At 40.8% G+C, this 18,796-nt stretch overlaps 1 protein-coding gene across 3 annotated transcripts in view; it reads left to right on the forward strand.

Annotated features, from left to right (window-relative positions):
- PRC1 (protein regulator of cytokinesis 1) overlaps positions 1-18,796 on the forward strand; it is a 29,063-nt gene that overhangs the window by 5,312 nt on the left and 4,955 nt on the right. For 2 of the 3 annotated variants that reach the window (XM_007470540.1, XM_007470539.1), the window contains exons 2-11: positions 6,818-6,950; positions 7,316-7,438; positions 8,898-9,131; positions 9,213-9,383; positions 10,636-10,785; positions 11,091-11,238; positions 12,034-12,170; positions 14,444-14,539; positions 15,636-15,782; positions 16,002-16,112. In XM_007470540.1, coding sequence (XP_007470602.1) covers positions 6,818-6,950; positions 7,316-7,438; positions 8,898-9,131; positions 9,213-9,383; positions 10,636-10,785; positions 11,091-11,238; positions 12,034-12,170; positions 14,444-14,539; positions 15,636-15,782; positions 16,002-16,112 — 1,450 coding nt within the window. The remainder of the gene's footprint in view (positions 1-6,817; positions 6,951-7,315; positions 7,439-8,897; positions 9,132-9,212; positions 9,384-10,635; positions 10,786-11,090; positions 11,239-12,033; positions 12,171-14,443; positions 14,540-15,635; positions 15,783-16,001; positions 16,113-18,796) is intronic. The other variant, XM_007470541.1, reaches the window with a different exon arrangement.

Raw genomic sequence — 18,796 nt, forward strand, 5'->3', positions numbered from 1 at the left:
GACAAAGGATTAATCTCCAAAATATATAAACAGCTCATGCAGCTCAATATTAAAGAAACAAACAACCCAATCCAAAAATGGGCAGAAGACCTAAATAGACATTTCTCCAAAGAAGACATACAGATGGCCAAGAAGCACATGAAAAGCTGCTCAACATCACTAATTATTAGAGAAATGCAAATCAAAACTACAATGAGGTATCACCTCACACCAGTTAGAATGGGCATCAGAAAATCTACAAACAACAAATGCTGGAGAGGGTGTGGAGAAAAGGGAACCCTCTTGCACTGTTGGTGGGAATGTAAATTGATGCAGCCACTATGGAGAGCAGTATCGAGGTTCCTTAAAAAACTAAAAATAGAATTACCATATGACCCAGCAATCCCACTACTGGGCATACACCCAGAGAAAACCATAATTCAGAAAGAAACATGCACCCCAATGTTCATTGCAGTACTATTTAAAATAGCCAGGTCATGGAAGCAACCTAAATGCCCATCGACAGATGAATGGATAAAGAAGATGTGGTACATATATACAATGGAATATTACTCAGCCATAAAAAGGAACGAAATTGGGTCATTTGTAGAGACGTGGATGTATCTAGAGACTGTCATACAGAGTGAAGTAAGTCAGAAAGAGAAAAACAAATATTATATATTAATGCATATATATGGAACCTAGAAAAATGGTACAGATGAACCGGTTTGCAGGGCAGAAATAGAGACACAGATGTAGAGAACAAACGTATGGACACCAAGGGGGGAAAGCGGCGGAGGTGGGGTGGGGTGGTGGGATGAATTGGGAGATTGGGATTGACATGTATACACTAATATGTATCAAACAGATAACTAATAAGATAGATAACTAATAACTGCTGTATAAAAATAAATAACATTCAAAAAAAAGAGAAAATTATACTGTCATGAGACCTGCTTCTAGAATATTTGGTAATTCCAAAACCTTGTTAAAGTAATCAGCTCCAAGGGAGGGTTAACTTTTTCATTATAACAAATTGTGTTTAGGCCCATCTGCTGGAGTTTAGCAGTCCATCTGCTGTATAGGTGTTTGTTTTGGTTTTAATTGAATTTGAGATCTATGAATTTTATCCCAATTTCATGTCATTTTATTTTGTAGAAGTAATTTGACTAAATGAGTTAGCAATCATATCTGTTTTTCAAGTAAGTCACAAATTTCACAGCTTCCTATTATGTGCCAGATTTTTTAAAATAACAGCTTTATTGAGATATAATCCTCATACTATACAATTCACCTATTTAACATGTCACAATTTAATTATTTTTAGTATATACAGAGCTGTGCAACTATCACTGCAGTCAGTTAACATTTTTATCATCCGTTTAAAAGCGTTCTGTCCCCTTTTCCCACCCACCTCCCTCCCCTGAATCCCAGCCCTAGGCAACTGCTAATCCACTTCTTTCTCTATAGATTTGCCTATTCTGGATATTTCACATAAATGGAATCATGATATGTTCTCTTTTGTGACTGGCTTCTTTCACTTGGCATGTTTTCAAGGTTTATTGTCAAATATTATTCCATTGTATAGGTGTATCATATTTACCTGTTCATTAGTTGATGGCCATTTGGGTTGTTTGCACTGTCTTAGTTGTGGCATACGGGTTCCTTAGTTGTGGCTTGCTGGCTCCTTAGTTGCGGCAGGTGGGCTCCTTAGTTGTGGCACGTGGGCTCCTTAGTTGTGGCATGAGAACTCTTAGTTGTGGCATGCATGTGGGATCTAGTTCCCTGACCAGGGATTCAACCTGGGCCCCCTGCATTGGGAGCACGGAGTCTTAACCACTGGACTGCCAGGGAAGTCCTCTTGTAGGTTATTTTATTTTATTTTATTTTATGTTTTAATTTTTAAAAAGATGTTTATTTATTTGGTTGCACTGGGTCTTAGTTGTGGCACGTGGGCTCCTTAGTCGTGGCTCGCTGGCTTCTTAGTTGTGGCTCACTGGCTCCTTAGTTGCAGCAGGTGGGCTCCTTAGTTGTGGCATGCGAACTCTTAGTTGTGGCATGCATGTGGGATCTAGTTCCCCGACCAGGGATTCAACCTGGGCCCCCTGCATTGGGAGCACAGAGTCTTAACCACTGCGCCACCAGGGAAGTCCCTCTTGTATAGGTTATTTTACATAAAATGCTAAAATTAGGATTTTGACTTGTGCGTTCTTTTGTCTTAAAAGTGAAGTGCAAAGGGATTATTTGTCTGAGGAAGCACTTTAGTTAAACTTGAGTTAATTGAGATTATATTAAATACCTTGATACCTGTTAACATTTCTAAAATGGAGTACAGTAAATTCTGTTTTGTTTTTTTTTAATTATTATTTTTGGCTGTACCGGGGTCTTAGTTGCGGTATGCACGTGGGATCTAGTTCCCTGACCAGGGATCAAACCTGGGCTCCCTGCACTGGGAGTGCCAAGTCTTACCCACTGGACCACTAGGGAAGTCCCTGTAAATTCTTTTAAACACTCTTCATTATGTGGGTATTGATAATTGGCCATTTGGTATAGGCAGCTGGTATTTGTGCAGAAGCTTTTCTTGAACTAGGACAGGCAACCTTTGAATTGGGATTTCTTGGCTAGAGAAATGTCTTGGATGTGAATATATTAAAACCTAAGGAGGACTTCCCTGGTGGTGCAACGTTGGGAATCCGTCTGCCAATGCAGCGGACATTGGTTCGAGCCCTAGTCCGGGAGGATCCCACATGCTGTGGAGCAGCTAAGCCCATGCACCACACTACTGAGTCCACGTGCCACAACTACTGAAAACCGTGCACCCTAGAGCCTGTGCTCCACAACAAGAGAAGCCACTGCAATGAGAAGCCTGCACATCACAACGAAGAGTAGCCCCCGCTCTCCGCAACTAGAGAAAGCCAGCGCAGCAATGAAGACCCAACGCAGCCAAAAATAACATAAAATAGAGAGAGGGAGGGAGGGAGGGAGAGGGAGAGAGAGAAGGAAAGAAGGAAAGAAGGAAGGAAGGAAGGAAGGAGTGAGCAGAAAAGAAAAAAAGCCTATGGAGAAACTGATGTTCTTGGAGATCTAGGCTGGTGATTCAGAACCCCTGAATATGCTGCGACAGAGAGGGGGCCAGTGAGAGCCTCTATCCTCATCATTTGCACACAAAGAGCTTCAGTGACTTGTTGGAGGCCTCCTGGCTGACTGATAGAAAAGCACATCCAGAGTTTAGTTTCTCTGGTGCCACAGTGGTCTCTTTGTTATCCAGATGTACCAAGAAAGGAGAGAAAATATCTGTTATTTAAATGCTGTGTGAAGCAGACTAAGCAGACTTTTTAAAGTAAAGGTTTTTTGAGAATTCCCTGGCGGGCAGTGGTTAAGACTGCGCTTTCATTGCTGAGGGCGCAGGTTCCATCCCTGGTCAGGGAGCTAAGATCTCACAAGTAGTGCGGTGAGGCCAAAAAAAAAAAAAAAGAAAACTAAAGTTTTTTTTGAAAGATAAAACACAAGGTACACAGTTAAATTTGTGCTTCAGATAAACAGTGAATAATTTTTAAATAAACTTTTTGTAATTGAAGTATAACATATATTCAGAAATGCACACAGATCGAGTGCAAACTTGATGGATTTTCATAAAGTCAGCAAACACTGTGTAACCACCCCTCCTTGTGCCCTCCAAAAGTCACCACTTCCCAGGACAATGGCAACCACTATCCTGACTTCTCAAACCAAAGCTTAGTTCTGCCTGTTTTTGAACTTTGTATAATTGGAATCACGTAGTGATAGATGCTTGCTTATCTGGCTGTTTTTCCTTTTCTTCCCCAACTTTTTGTTCTGTTTTTTCCATCTCAGTTGTTTCTTTTACCTCCCCCCCTTTTTTTTTTCTTTAAGATTTGAGGTATAATTTACATACAGTAAAATTGACTCATTTTACATGTACAGTTTGAATTTTGGTCACTGTGTATAGTTATGTAATCACCATCACCATTAAGATCTAGAACCATTCTGTCACCCTAAAAATAGTTGCCTTATGCCCCTTTGCAGTTGATCCCCTGCCCCGATTCCAGGCAGCTCATTTGCTTTCTTTCACTATAGTTTTGCCTTTTCTAAAATTTCATAAGGTAGAATCATATAGTATGTAGTCTTTTTGCATTTGACCTCTTTCATTTAGCATAGTTCAACATGATGTTTCTGAGATTCACCCATGTTTTTTATTCATTACTATATTATTCCATTGTAGGAATGTACTGTTTCTCTATTCTGTTGATGGACATCTAGGTTGTTTCTACCTTTATGATATTATGAGTAGTGCTGCTTTGATCATTCTGGTACACATCTTTGGTACATATTTGTGCATTTCTACATATGTAGACATGGAACTGCTGGGTTCAGCTTTAGCAGATACTGCCAACAGTTTTCAAAGTGGTTGTACCAATTCACACTCCAAGCAGTAGTATACGCAAGTTCTGGCTTTTCTGTATACTCACCAACACCTGATTATTTTTTAACTTTTAGTCATTCTGTAAATTAATAGTTGTAATTTAAGAACAACAAGGCCACCTACTGAATGGGAGAAGATATTTGAAAATATCTGAGAAGGGGTTAATATTCCAAAATATACAGAGAACTTAACACAACTCAACATTGAGAAGAACAAGCAACCTGATTAAAAAATGGGCAGAGGATCTGAATAGACATTTTTCCAAGGAAGACATACAGATAGTCAACAGGCACATGAAAAGATGCTTAACATCACTAATCAAAATGGAAATGCAAATCAAAACCACGATGAGATAATCACCTCACAACTGTCAGAATGACTATTATTAAAGACAACAGATAACGCGTATTGGTGAGGATGTGGAGAAAAGGGAATGCTTGTGCACTGTTGGTGGGGATATAAATTGGAGTAGGCACTATGGAAAACAGTATGGAGATTCCTCAAAAAATTAGAAATAGGGGCTTCCCTGGTGGCACAGTGGTTGAGAGTCCGCCTGCTGACGCAGGGGACATGGGTTCGTGCCCTAGTCCGGGAAGATCCCACATGCTGCGGAGCAGCTGGGCCCATGAGCCATGGCCGCTGAGCCTATGCGTCCAGAGCCTGTGCTCCGCAACGGGAGAGACCACAACAGGGAGAGGCCCACATACCGCAAAAAAAAAAAAAAAAAAAAATTTAGAAATAGAACTACCATATGATCTATCATTTCCACTCCTGAGCATTTATCCAAAGAAAATGAAACACTTAATTCGAAAAGATATGTGCACCTCTATGTTCATTGCAGCATCCAAGATATGGAAGCAACCTAAGTGCCCATCAGTAGATGAATGGATAAAGAATGTGTGTGTATGTTTGTGTGTGTATGTATGTGTGTGCGCGCATGCACACACACACTGGAATATTACTCAGCCATAAAAAAGAATGAATTCTTGCCATTTGTGACAACATGGATGGACTTACAGGACATTATGCTAAGTGAAATAAGTCAGAGATAGACAAATACCATGTAATTTCACTTATATGTGGAATTTAAAAAGATAAACAAATGAACAAACATAATAAAATGTAAACACAGTTATAGATACAGAGAACAAACAGGAATTTGCCAAGAGGGGTGGGGGGGTAGGGGGAGGAAAGAAATAGCTGAGGCAGATTAAGAAATACAAACTTCCAGTTGCAAAATAAATGCATCACAGGTATGAAATGTACAGCGTGGGGAATATAGTAATAACTGTGTAATATCTTTGTATGGTGACATATCATAGCTAGACTTATTGTGATCAGTTTGAAATGTACAGAAATATCAAATCACTGTGTTCTGTAACAGGAACTAGCTGTTATAGGTCAATTATATTTCAAAAACAAACTCATAGAAAAAGAGATTAGAGTCTTAGGTAGAGGCTGGGGGTGGGGAATTGGATGAGGGCAGTCAAAAGGTTATAAGGAATCAGTTTTAAGATAAATAAGTACTAGGGATGTAATATAGAACATGATAAATATAATTAGCACCACTGTATTTTTAAAAATACTTATTTATTTATTTATGGATGGCTGCGCCGGGTCTTCTTGAGGCATGCAGGATCTTTAGTTGCAGCATGTGGACTCCTACCTGCGACATGCACTTGGGATCTAGTTCCCTGACCAGGGATCAAACGTGGGCCCCCTGCACTGGGAGCGCTGAGCCTTATCCACTGGACCACCAGGGAAGTCCCAGCACCACTGTATGTTATTTATGAAAGTTGTTAAGAGAGTAAACCCTATGAGTTCTCATCACAAGGCAAAAAAAATTTTTTTCTATTTCTTTAATTTTGTACCTATATGAGATGATGGATGTTTACTAAACTTATTGTGATAATTACTTCATGATGTATGTAAATCAAATCATTATGCTGTACACCTTAAACTTATACAGTGCTATATATGTCAATTATAGCTTAGAAAAACAGGAAGGGAAAAAAATGAGTAACAAAATCGCAATAAATTGCCAGCTATTTTATAGGAGCTGACATTTTTGTTTGTTTTTTCTTTAATAAAAGCATTTAAAATTCTGTATTGTACTGCCATAGGTAGAATCACTGATCAAAGTCCAGATTCTGAGTATTATTCAGAAGATTGAATTTCCACACTGAATTGATATGATACTGGATTTTGCTTTGCCAGTGTTGTGGTGTTTGGAGGCGGGAGGATAGGGGAGTGTTCAAGATGAGTTAAGCTGAATGCTTGTTTTCAATTTGTTTTAGCCTTGAGCCCACTGCGAAACTAGTTTGTTTAGTTTCTGTAGATACTGCTTTTAGTCTGGAGGCAGTGGCTCATGTAGCTGACTTCTCTTTTGCTTTTTAGTGAGGTGCTGGCAGAGGAGTCCATAGTATGTCTCCAGAAAGCCCTGAATCACCTTCGGGAAATATGGGAATTGATTGGGATTCCAGAGGACCAGCGGTTACAAAGAACTGAGGTTGTAAAGAAGCATATCAAGGTGAGTTGAGTAATACTGATCTCTTTGTAGTGGGACAGGGGTAAGGATATTGGTGTCTCATCTAAGATAGCATATAGAAGTGACACTAGGATGTCACAGGCTCCTCCTGGTTTTTTGTTTGTTTGTTTGCTTGTTTTGGCCACGCCGTGCAGCATATAGGATCCTAGTTCCCCAACCAGGGATTGAACCTGTGCCCCCTGCATTGGGAGCGCAGAATCTTAACCACTGGACTGCCAGGGAAGTCCTGGTTTTGTTTAAGTCCTTCCTTTAAAATTTGAAATTATGAGGGTTTTGGTGTTATTTGTTGTTTGAGGCCAATGGGGAAAACACCCGAAACTTTTATGGGACTGTTTCATCTCTCGTAGGACCTCCTGGATATGATGATTGCTGAAGAGGAAAGCCTGAAGGAAAGGCTCATCAAAAGCATAGCCATCTGCCAAAAAGAGCTGAACACTCTGTGCAGTGAGCTACATGTCGAGCCATTTCAGGTATGTGGCAGGGTGTCAGGGCATCCTGCTTGGGTCTGAGATTTAGGGAAGAACTTTGATTTGGGGCTACAGGTGGAAAGTTTCCTTGTAGGGCTGATACTGGACATGAGAAATGGGAAAAATGTGCTGCCTAGTTACTTGGTTCCAGCAAAGCAGTTTTCACTTACGTGAAGAGTTGCCCTGTTGAGAGGTGAAGCAGCTAAGTGTTGCAATGTTTTAATCAAAAACAAGCCTCTTACTATCAATTTGTAGGACACAAAAATTTTTTTAAACTCTGAGCTAGGCATAGATGATATCATTCCATTCTTTCTTTGAAAGAAAATGAAGAGAACTACTTAGGATACAAAACGTGACTAGTGATATAAGGAAAAGTTACCCAAAAACCTGCCTCTGTGGATTTTTTCATACCCGAAAGCTACACATCACTGAACGAGCCAGAATGGCCACTTGAGAAGAGATGTCTCCACAGTTGGAATATCAAGAGAGCGTAGTCAAATTCAGGGCATGCCATGTTTATCTGTGTACCTTGCTGAGAGGTTGCTGTCCTGTGGTCCAGCACAAATCGGACTTAAATGAGGACACCAGCAAGCATGACATGAATGACAGAGGGACCCCAAAACATATCCCTGGTTAGAACTGGTAAAAACAGTGTTGGGATCATAAAAATGAAGACAAACGTGGAGATTGGGAAGGTAATTAGAATAGATGTGGGTGCAAGGACAGCACACAGTGGCTAATGTGGTACCAATAAGGTCTCAGGTTCCTCTCCCTGTTACAGAAAGAACTGCCTGGGTATCTCAGTGGAGTCAGCCTAGGAGGAGGAGACTGTCTCTAAAGGGTTAAGGCTAATTCACTTCTGGTAGCCAAGAACAGTCAGGCAGACTGTGACATCAGTAGAGTTTCCTGAAATCAACACAAATGGCATAAATATCATTGATTTTGGACAAATAGTTTCTTTCTTTAGTCTTTTTTTTTTAAATTTTCAATATGAAATTGGGTGAGAAGTTAGATATACAGTGGTACATCTCCCTTAAATTATATGACAGTTCTTAGTTCACCAATGCTGAATAAAATTTATAGGACATATAACTGCCACTTGTTTTTTCTCCTGCTTATCAGTTAGGAGTAGAGCAAGGAGTACTAAATTGATTTTTATTGGTTGAGTGATGTTTAGGATTATTGGGATAAACATTTAGCTAGGAGCTAAATATACTACCCTATAGCTAATTCAAAATAAGCTTTTCAACCAATTTTTACCTCTTGTAAAAGTGCCCTGGTACCTTTCCTCACTGGGGACCTTTGTTAGGGGACCCTCTTTGTGCCATATTCTGTTAGCTGTAAGTTGATTTATTTGTAAGTTTAACTAAAAGTCTGTCATCCTAGTCCTCTTTCGTTGTCTTCTCTTCCTTTGAAGAAATCCGCTTGGAACCTTAACACAATAGTACATTGTCTCATACAGGAAGAAGGAGAGACGACCATCTTGCAGCTAGAGAAGGATTTGCGCACTCAGGTAGAACTGATGAGAAAACAGAAAAAGGAGAGAAAACAAGAACTGAAACTACTTCAAGAACAAGATCAAGAACTGTGTGAAATTCTTTGCACGCCCCACTATGACATTGACAGCACCTCAGTTCCCAGCTTAGAAGAGCTGAGCCAGTTTAGACAACACGTGGCAACTTTGAGGGAAACAAAGGTGTGCTTACATTCATAGTTCCTAAAAGTCATTTGACTTTCCTCTAGGTATCTTGTAATCTTTTTTTTTTTTTTTTAATAGGCATCTAGGCATGAGGAGTTCGTCAACATAAAGAGACAGATCATACTGTGTATGGAAGAATTAGAACACACACCAGACACAAGCTTTGAAAGAGATGTGGTCTGTGAAGATGAAGATGCCTTTTGTTTATCTTTGGAAAATATTGCAACACTACAGAAGTTGCTACGGCAGGTAATGTCTACTCAAATTATGGCCTGGGATCTCCATAGTATCCAGCAATCTGAGAAAACTGCAGTTTTTTCCTTTAAGATAATGAGATAGGGCTTCCCTGGTTGCCTAGTGGTTAGGAATCCACCTGCCAGTGCTGGGGACACGGGTTCAATCCCTGGTCCGGGAAGATCCTACGTACCGCAGAGCAACTGAGCCCATGTGCCACAAGTACTGAGCCTGCACTCTAGAGCCTGCCGGCCACAACTACTGAGCCTGTGTGCCACAACTACTGAGCCTGCGCGCCTAGAGACTGTGCTCCGCAACAAGAGAAGCCACCACAATGAGAAGCCCTCGCACTGCAATGAAGAGTAGCTCCCTCTAGCCGCAACTAGAGAAAGCCTGCATGCAGCAATGAAGACCCAATGCAGCCAAAAAAAAAAAAAAGATAATAGTATTATTTGAAACACAACCTTGATTTTTTTTAAACAAAAACCTTAATTTATATATAGCTCTGAGAATGTGAAATTGAGGTTTTTTTTTTAATGTTTATTTATTCATTCATTCATTTAGGCTGTGCTGGGTCTTTGTTGTGGCACGCAGCATCTTTTTTAGTTGCAGCCTGTGGATTCCTTAGTTGCAGCATGCGGACTTTTAGTTGCGGCATGCATGCGGGATCTAGTTCCCTGACCAGGGATCGAACCCTGGCCCCCTACATTGGGAGCAGGGAGTCTTACCCACTGGACCATGAGCGAAATCCCCTGAAATTGAGGTTTTGGATGAAATAATAATAGTCATTTGAATTAGCTTAGTGTTTAATTGAAAAAAAATTCTTTTTTTTTTTTTTTTTTTTGCTGTACGCGGGCCTCTCACTGTTGTGGCCTCTCCCATTGCGGAGCACAGGCTCCAGACGTGCAGGCTCAGCGGCCATGGCTCATGGGCCCAGCCGCTCCGCGGCATGTGTGGTCTTCCCGGACCAGGGCACGAACTCGTGTCCCCTGCATCGGCAGGTGGACTCTCAACCACTGCGCCACCAGGGAAGCCCCCCCAAATTTTTTTTAATTAAAAATTTGAATCCTAATTTTTGGGGTCTGAGATCCTACCATAATGACAACCTTACAGTTTGTTTTCAGAAGTCATGAAAACACACCTCTTCACAGTCTTGTAAAAGTGCTTCTTCTCCATGTGGGTACAGATGTGTCTCTGTAGGAGGCCAGAGGGCCAGTTTTCTCTGTGCTGCTGTCTTTGCTATAACCACTGGCTTTCCTTGCTACAGCTGGAAATGCGAAAATCACAAAACGAAGCAGTGTGTGAGGGGCTGCGTGCTCAGATACGAGAACTCTGGGATAGGTTGCAAATACCTGCAGAAGAGAGAGAAGCTGTGGCCACAGTTATGACTGGGTCAAAGGCCAAGGTCCGGAAAGCGGTAAGAAACCCAAAGGGCGCTGGGTCAGCATTTTGGTATCAAGTCTGATGTCTTTATGAGCTTCTGCCTTGAGTGAGCCTGTTTTTAAGACAAGCGTCAGAAAAGAGTGGCAGTAGCCTGCTCATCTTTTATCTTTCGCGTATGTTTCTTAGATTTCTGGCTCCTATGATATCATCGTTATAAAGAGTGTTGACTTAGCTCTGTGGTTTTGTATTGTAATTTTATTAAAAAGGGGGAAAATATTTTGCAAACCTATGTGAATATATAAGTATGACAAGCACTTTTAACAGGTCTCTTTGTTTCAGCTGCAATTAGAAGTGGATCGGTTGGAAGAACTGAAAATGCAAAACATGAAGAAAGTGATTGAGGCAATACGAGTGGAGCTGGCTCAGTACTGGGACCAGTGTTTTTATAGCCAGGAGCAGAGACTAGCTTTTGCCCCTTACTATTCTGGTTCGTACAGAAGTGTCGCTCTTCATGTGGCCTGCTCACTTGTCTTTTACAAGTGCAGACATTCACTGGGAAGTATTTCCTCTACTGAACAGACATTGCTACCTTTCCAGGCCATTCAGCATAAATTGCCATTCCTGTTCAAATAAGCATTTGCAAATGCTATTGGGAAATAAGGGATCTCTTGGTTTCTGAAGCAGTATATCTCTGTAGCATGTAGTTGTGAAGCTCAAGTTTAGCAGGAGCTTACTCTGTGCCAGACGCAATGTCAGACTCTTAACAGGATTATCTGACTTAATTCTCATGTCAAGAGATCAGGACACTGAGGCACATAAATGTTGAACAACTTAACCCAGAGACACACAATAGGTAAATGGCAGAGCCCACATTTGAGCCCATGAGGTATGATCCCAAGGCCCAATGGAATTCTAGTCTGACCTGAACTGAATATAAAGATGAAGCTGTCTTTACTAAATTCAACATTTTTGGACATTTTCTGTGACTCAGCCCTCTGCTGGGCAGGGTGGAAAGGAAGAATATGAAAGAAACCTAAGACAAGGCAAGAGATGACAGAGTTTTGAGAATCTTAGTCCTTTTAGTCCATACCTTAGTCTCTAGTCCCACCAGGCTGATTGGGACAAACCTGGCTTTTATTATCCACAACATACACTTACTCGTGTGTCATTTTTACTGTAAGGAAGAAAATTCTGTTTCCATTTTAGGGGGATGAGGGATTAGTAAATTGGGATACTAAACACTAGAGGGATTTTTTAAAACTACTGGGCCTATATATTGCAGAGGACTATACAGAAAATCTGCTCCAGCTCCATGATGCCGAGATTGTGCAATTAAGAAACTACTATGAGGTTCACAAAGAACTCTTTGGAGGTGTCCAGAAGTGGGAAGAAAGCTGGAAGCTTTTCTTAGAGTTCGAGGTACTGCCTTAGTTTTTGTCTGTTTTCCTTAGAGTACAGTGAAGTGTTAAGAAAGCGTTCCCTGTATAGAGTCAGAGACCTGTTTCCTTTGCTCTTTGCCAGGTTTCTAATACCATCTTTATCATTAAGTCTGTAAAGTACTGCTAACCCATCTGTATTTGTCAAGCTTATATGCAGAAACATGTAAGAGAAAACCCCAAAACTAATGCCTTCTATAAGGTTGAAGTTTCTTGCATAAAGGAAGTCAAAAGGTAGGCAGTGCAAGGCAGGTATGGCTATTCCACAGTCAGGGGGTCCCAGGCTTCTCCAGCTCATAGCTCCTTTACCACTGAGGGGTGGATCTTATCTTCCAGTCCAGGGTGGTTCTAGAGCTCCCACCATAACGTTTCAGGCAGTGTGGTGGAGGAGGGAACACAGAAGGCATTGCCCCTCCACCCCCTCTAAGAGGTTTTCCCAGGCTCTCTTCACAGCACTTCTGCTTAAATGCCACACCAACTACTGGCGAGGCTGGGAGAATCACTATCGCAGATAAATTCAGGTTCTATTACTAAGGAAGGAGAGAAAAATGGATGTTGAGGCAGGCAACTAACATTCTGTACTCTTCCAACTTTTATTATTATCTTAGAAAATTGCCTGGGTATTTGGGGCACATTTGTGTACTCTGAATTCCTTTTGTTTTGATAGACTTAGCACGAGTCGATTCCCTTAGAGCATTTTAGAGCTCAGAACTGGGACTAGGACGAGGCAAGTGAGGCACCTTGGGCACAAAATTCAAGGAGACTCATTCTCAGGTTCATACTGGTCCTATTAGAGCTTGAACAGGCCTTTAGAGAATCCGGAGTTTAACTCCTTCAAGTTTCCAGGCAAGAAACTAGGACTCAGAAGTGGAAAAAACTGTGAGAGCTCACAGCTATTTAAGAGCAAGTGTTCTAGTCCTCAGTTACTCCTTACTTCTGGTTGAAAGCAAGAAGGAGGAGTAATAAAAGTCAATAAAGAGCTCAGCCATAAACAAGAATTAAATTTTGCCTTTTGCAACAACATGGATGGATCTATAGGGTATTATGCTTAGTGAAATAACTCAGAGAAAGGCAAATACTGTATGATACCACTTATATGTGGAATCTAGAAAATAAAACAAACTAGTGAATATAACAAAAAAGAAACAGACTCACAGATACAGAGAACAGACTAATGGTTACCAGAGGGGAGGGGGAAGGGGGGAGGGGCAATAAAGGGGTAGGAGTTTAAGAAGTACATACTATTATGTATAAAATAAATAAGCTACGAGGATATATTGTACAGCATGGAATATAGATAATATTTTGTAATAACTATAAATGGAGTATAAACTTCAAAAATTGTGAATCACTGTGTTGTACACCTGAGACTTATACTGGAAATCAACTATACTTCAGTGTAAAAAAAAAAAACGTGCACACACACACACACACACACACACACACACACAAAGACAGTAAAGAGCCAAATAAGCAACCCTTTTTTACATGCTAGTATTTAAGAAAAAATAAGAAATTACCATTCCTTTTAGTTATTGCTTATAATCAAGCAGTCTGGAAAGGAAATAGAATTTATCAGTTTGGCCCCCAAATTGTCAAGATTGTTTCTAAACTTTTCTGATTATCTGTCCCGTTTTTTAGTGTATTCACCTAATTTATATTTACAAATTATACACTTATATTACTGTTCTGATATACTGTATACACTGTAGAATATCAAAAAACAGAAAAGTTAAAAAGAATAAGAACCCTAACATTTTACATTTTTTGTCCATTTTGTGAGAGTTAATTTAATAAAAACCAGATTATCTATAAACCCCTTAACTGAGCACATTTAAGCTGCATTGTCTCAATATGCTGGAAGTGAGTGGGCAAGTAGGGGTACCACCACCAAACCCTCTGAGTGTAGACCTCCCCCTTGTCCTTCCGCATACCCCATTTCCTGTTGGTGACATCTGAACCCAGGAAGGGAGCCTTAAATGCATTAAATATTAAAGCCTGTCTTACTTTTTAGACTAAAAAGGAAACGCTAGTTTTCCTGTACCCCAGTGTATGATCTTGCATATGCCTCAGAGTGTTCACACCCCACTCCCTGCCTTAGAAAGCCACGATTTCTCACTGCTAAAAGTGGATGGGAATGCAAAACTCTGAAGTCTCCCTAAAAATATGTATCTGTTTATGAGAGTGAGGATTCTTAGCAGAAGTGACTGGTCTGACTGTCCGGGGTTCACTCTAATTAAAATGTATTTTTCACAGAGAAAAGCTTCAGATCCAAGTCGATTTACAAATCGTGGAGGAAATCTTCTAAAAGAAGAAAAGCAGCGAGCCAAGCTCCAAAAAACACTCCCTAAGGTAATACTGTTACTGAAAGAGTTTTTGGTGCTTGGCTACAGAATACCTCACTTTTTGTATATCTCTTGCTTTGAATCGTTTTTCCTTAGGTAAAGGATAATAAGTATATACTGGGCCTACCTAGTACAAGCAACTGAATATCAAGTTTTATTAGCTTTTTAGGGCTGCCATAACAAAGTATCAGAGACTGGGTGGTTTAAACAACAGAAATTCACTTTCTCACAATTCTGGAGGCTCGAAGTCTGAGACCCAGGTGTCAGCAGGGCTACTTTCTTCCGAGGCCTCTGTCCTGGCTCCAGATAGTAGTCTTCTCCCTGTGTCTGCACGTGGCCTTCCTTCTGTGTGTGTCCGTGTCCACATTTTCTTATTCGGCTACCAGTCGTGTTGCGTTAGGACCCACCCTAATGACCTCATTTTAACTTAATTACCTCTGTGTCCCAGTAAAGCCACATTCTGAGGTACTGGGGATTAAGACTTCAGCATATGAATTTGGCAGGGGATGTAATTCAGCCCATAACACAAGGTAACCTTTTGAGAAAGTGCTTTGGACTTCATTACTATTCTCTATTTTAATAATAATAATAATAGTTAACACTTATTGAATTAAGTGCCATATACTGTTTCAAAGTGCTTTCCATTTATTAATTCATTTAATTGTCACAACATCCTTAAGAGGTTGGTATTATTAATTCCATTTTTACAGATGAGGAAACTGAGGCACTGACAAGTAACTTGCCTACCTGTTCACAGCCAGTAAGAGGTAGATTCCAGATTGGAGCCCAGATAGTGCCGCTCTAGCGTACACTGCATATTTAACGTTGCTGGTCTACCCCAGTGCTGCCTCCAACTTCGGGCGCCAAAACTGTAGTGGTCAGGCTCTGGGTTCTCGCCTTTTCCCACCTTCATGTGTATTATGAATGAACCATCCCAAGACTGATTTCTGGCCGCTACAACCTGTTCCCACGTGGGTGCAGCTACCTGAAGTCAGGCTAATGATACTCTGGGGAGGGAGGAGGCATTCTTTGGGAGAATCATTTCTTTTGGGCTTCACACCAAAAATTTGAAGTAATTAACATGTCCTTGTTTCTGGTCTCAGTTGGAAGAGGAGTTGAAAGCAAGGATTGAAATGTGGGAACAGGAGCATTCAAAGGCATTTGTGGTGAATGGGCAGAAGTTCATGGAGTATGTGACAGAACAGTGGGAGATGCACCGACTGGAGAAAGAGAGAGCCAAGCAGGAACGAGTAAGTGAACCCAGTTTGGGAGGAGGAGAAGATAGCATGAGTGAGCAGCCCAGAGTCTCTGCCAGGGCTCTAGGTTGGTTGAATAAGGAGTAGCTCATGGCAGCTCTTTTTAGCTCTGGGTGCAGAGACTTGCACTAGATTTCTGGCCCTGCCTCTGCCCCGATCCCAGACCTGTTCTCCTTCCGGGATTTGTCACTCTTGCTTCTGACTTTCACATAGCAACTAAAGAACAAGAAGCAAACTGAGACAGAGATGCTCTATGGTAGTACTCCGCGAACACCCAACAAGCGGCGAGGACTGGCACCTGGCACGCCGGGCAAAGTGCGCAAGGTAATAAACACGAGGCTGCATGAACTGCCATGTCTGAGGCATTTTTGAGGCTAGGGCTCTGCCCATCTCTTGCCTTCTGTCCTGCAGAGATGGGAAAGACTTTTTCTAGCCTTCCAGGTTGAGTCCATTTGACAGTGTGAGTGCAATTCTGCAGTTCAATCCTGAGTAGGGACTTGACAGTGACAGTCAAGGAGTGGCCAGCTTTGATGAGTCCCAGATTAAACTCGGGAGCCAGCAGCTGCCAACATTCTGTAATGATGAGAACCTTCAGAGGTTCATTCTGTAATTCCAACAAGTGACCATGGCACTATGTGAAAGAAGACTTTCATGCTTGGCAAGTGGGATACCTAATACTCCTTAATCTCTAGAGCAGGAAATCAGGGAGTTCTTCCTTCCTTCCTTCTTTCTTTCTTCCTTTGTTTTTTTAAAACCGTTTCTTTAATAAATGAAGTGGAGCATTATTTTCCTTTTCCCTTGCAACTCATATTTTATAACACATAAAATGTTTTAAAAATCACCTGTAATGTAACTCCAGGAGAACCAATGAGAATATTTGGTGTTTTTCCTGCTTCTGTAAAAAGCTTTTTAAAATAGTGTATTTTCACAAAATAGAGATCACATATAATTTTGATTTCTGCTTTTTCCCTAGTTGGTATTGTTTGTGTTTTTTTTTTTCATAGCATCACTTTCTTCAAATAACATGCTCATTCTTAGCTATATATTCTATTCTTTTGACATAGTGTCATTTACTAAACTAGTTCCCTATTGTTTGATATTAGGTAGTTAATTTTTTATTAGGAAAATAATGTGACGAAATTTTAAAAACATGTTATAAAATTCTAGAAAGGTTTGGGGAAAAAAAGTTTGGGTTTTTTTTTTGGTTGTGTTGAGTCTTTGTTGCTGCGCGTGGGCTTTCTCTAGTTGCGGTGAGCAGGGGCTACTCTTCATTGTGGTGTGCGGGCTTCTCATTGTGGTGGCTTCTCTTGTTGGGCTCTAGGTGTGCAGGCTTCAGTAGCTGCGGCACGTGGGCTCAGTAGTTGTGGCACACGGGCTTAGTTGGTCCGCGGCATGTGGGATCTTCGCGGACCAGGGGATTGAACCCATGTCCCCTGCATTGGCAGGCAGATCCTTAACCACTGTGCCACCAGGAAGTCCGAAAGGTTTGTTTTCATTAAAAGTTTGAGAATCTCTCTATTAGATGCTGAGAACACAAAGATTAAGTGATACAGCCCATGATCTCAAGAGTGCTGCATTCAAACATTTCTCAAGTGCTGGCTGCACTGATCATTCAGTCTGTGATACCAAAGCAGTTATAACAATTTACGCTTCCAGTGGTAGTGCCTAAGTGCTACGCTGGCTCCAATCTTTGCCAACATGTGATATTTTCAGACTTTACAATTTTTGCCCATCTGATGGGTGTGAAGTAATGTCTCATAAATTTTAGTTTGCATTTTCCTAATTACTAATGAAGTTGAACCTTTTGCCATGTTCATTAGCCTTCTGGATTTCCTATTCTGAGAAGTTTTTGACAGTTTTTCTGTTGGAACATTTGTTTCTTTCTTGCAAATTTTATAGGAATTCTTTGTATGTTCTGGATGCTATTTCCTTGTCAGTTGTGTTACAATAGCTTTTCCCAGCATTTGTGTGTGTCTTCTGTAGCTTGTCTTTTTTTTTGGGTTGTGCTGGGTCTTAGTTATGGCAGGTGGGCTCCTTAGTTGTGGCATGTGAACTCTTAGTTGTGGCATGCATGTGGGATCTAGTTCCCTGACCAGGGATCGAACCCAGGCCCCCTGCATTGGTAGCTCAGAGTCTTAACCACTGCGCCACCAGGGAAGTCCCTGTAGCTTGTCTTTTTACTCTTTATGGTGTTTTGTTGATGAACAAAAAGTTCTTAATATCAATATAGTAAAAATGTTTTCAACCTATTTTCTTAATGGCTTGTACTTGCAAATAACCTACCCAGGACCTGAGGCACACAGATGTTTTCCTGTGTTGTATTTCCTCGTTTGTGTCTTGTATTTGAATAGTCTTGCTATCCCATTTAAGGTTTTTATCCACCTAGAGTTTTTCCAATTAAAGAAAAAGCTTACAGCTTTATTGAATGAAGTAGACACATAATATTTAAAGTGTACCCGTTAATAAGCTGTGATATATGTATGCACCGTGAAACCCTCACCACAATCAAGACAATGAACATACCCATCACACCCAAAGTTTCCTTTTGCCCCTGTTTTCTCTTTGCTTCCCCCTACCACCCATTTCCCTCCCCCCACCCACTTCCCACTAGCTCCTGGCAACTGCTGCTTTGCTCTGTTACTGTTGATTAGTTTGCATTTTCTAACATTTTATTTAAATAGAATCATACAGTATGTATACTTCTGTGTCTGACTTTTTTTCATCTGTTGTTGCATGTATCAGTAGGTTACCCCTTTTTATTGTTAAACAGTATTCCATCGGACGTGTATACCACAGTTTGCTTATCTAGTTGCCTGTGTTGATGGATATTTGGCTTAATTCTAGTTTTCTGGCTGCTACACATAAAGCTGCTATAAATATTTATATGTAAGTCTTTGTATGGATATATGCTTTCATTTCTCTTGGGTAAATACCCAAGAATGATATGGCTGGGTCTTATGATAGTTGTCTGTTTAACTTTTGGAAACAAAATGGTTGTCCCATTTTAT

Source organism: Lipotes vexillifer, unplaced genomic scaffold (assembly GCF_000442215.2).
Source record: "Lipotes vexillifer unplaced genomic scaffold, Lipotes_vexillifer_v1.1 scaffold412, whole genome shotgun sequence".
Lineage (NCBI taxonomy): Eukaryota > Metazoa > Chordata > Mammalia > Artiodactyla > Lipotidae > Lipotes > Lipotes vexillifer.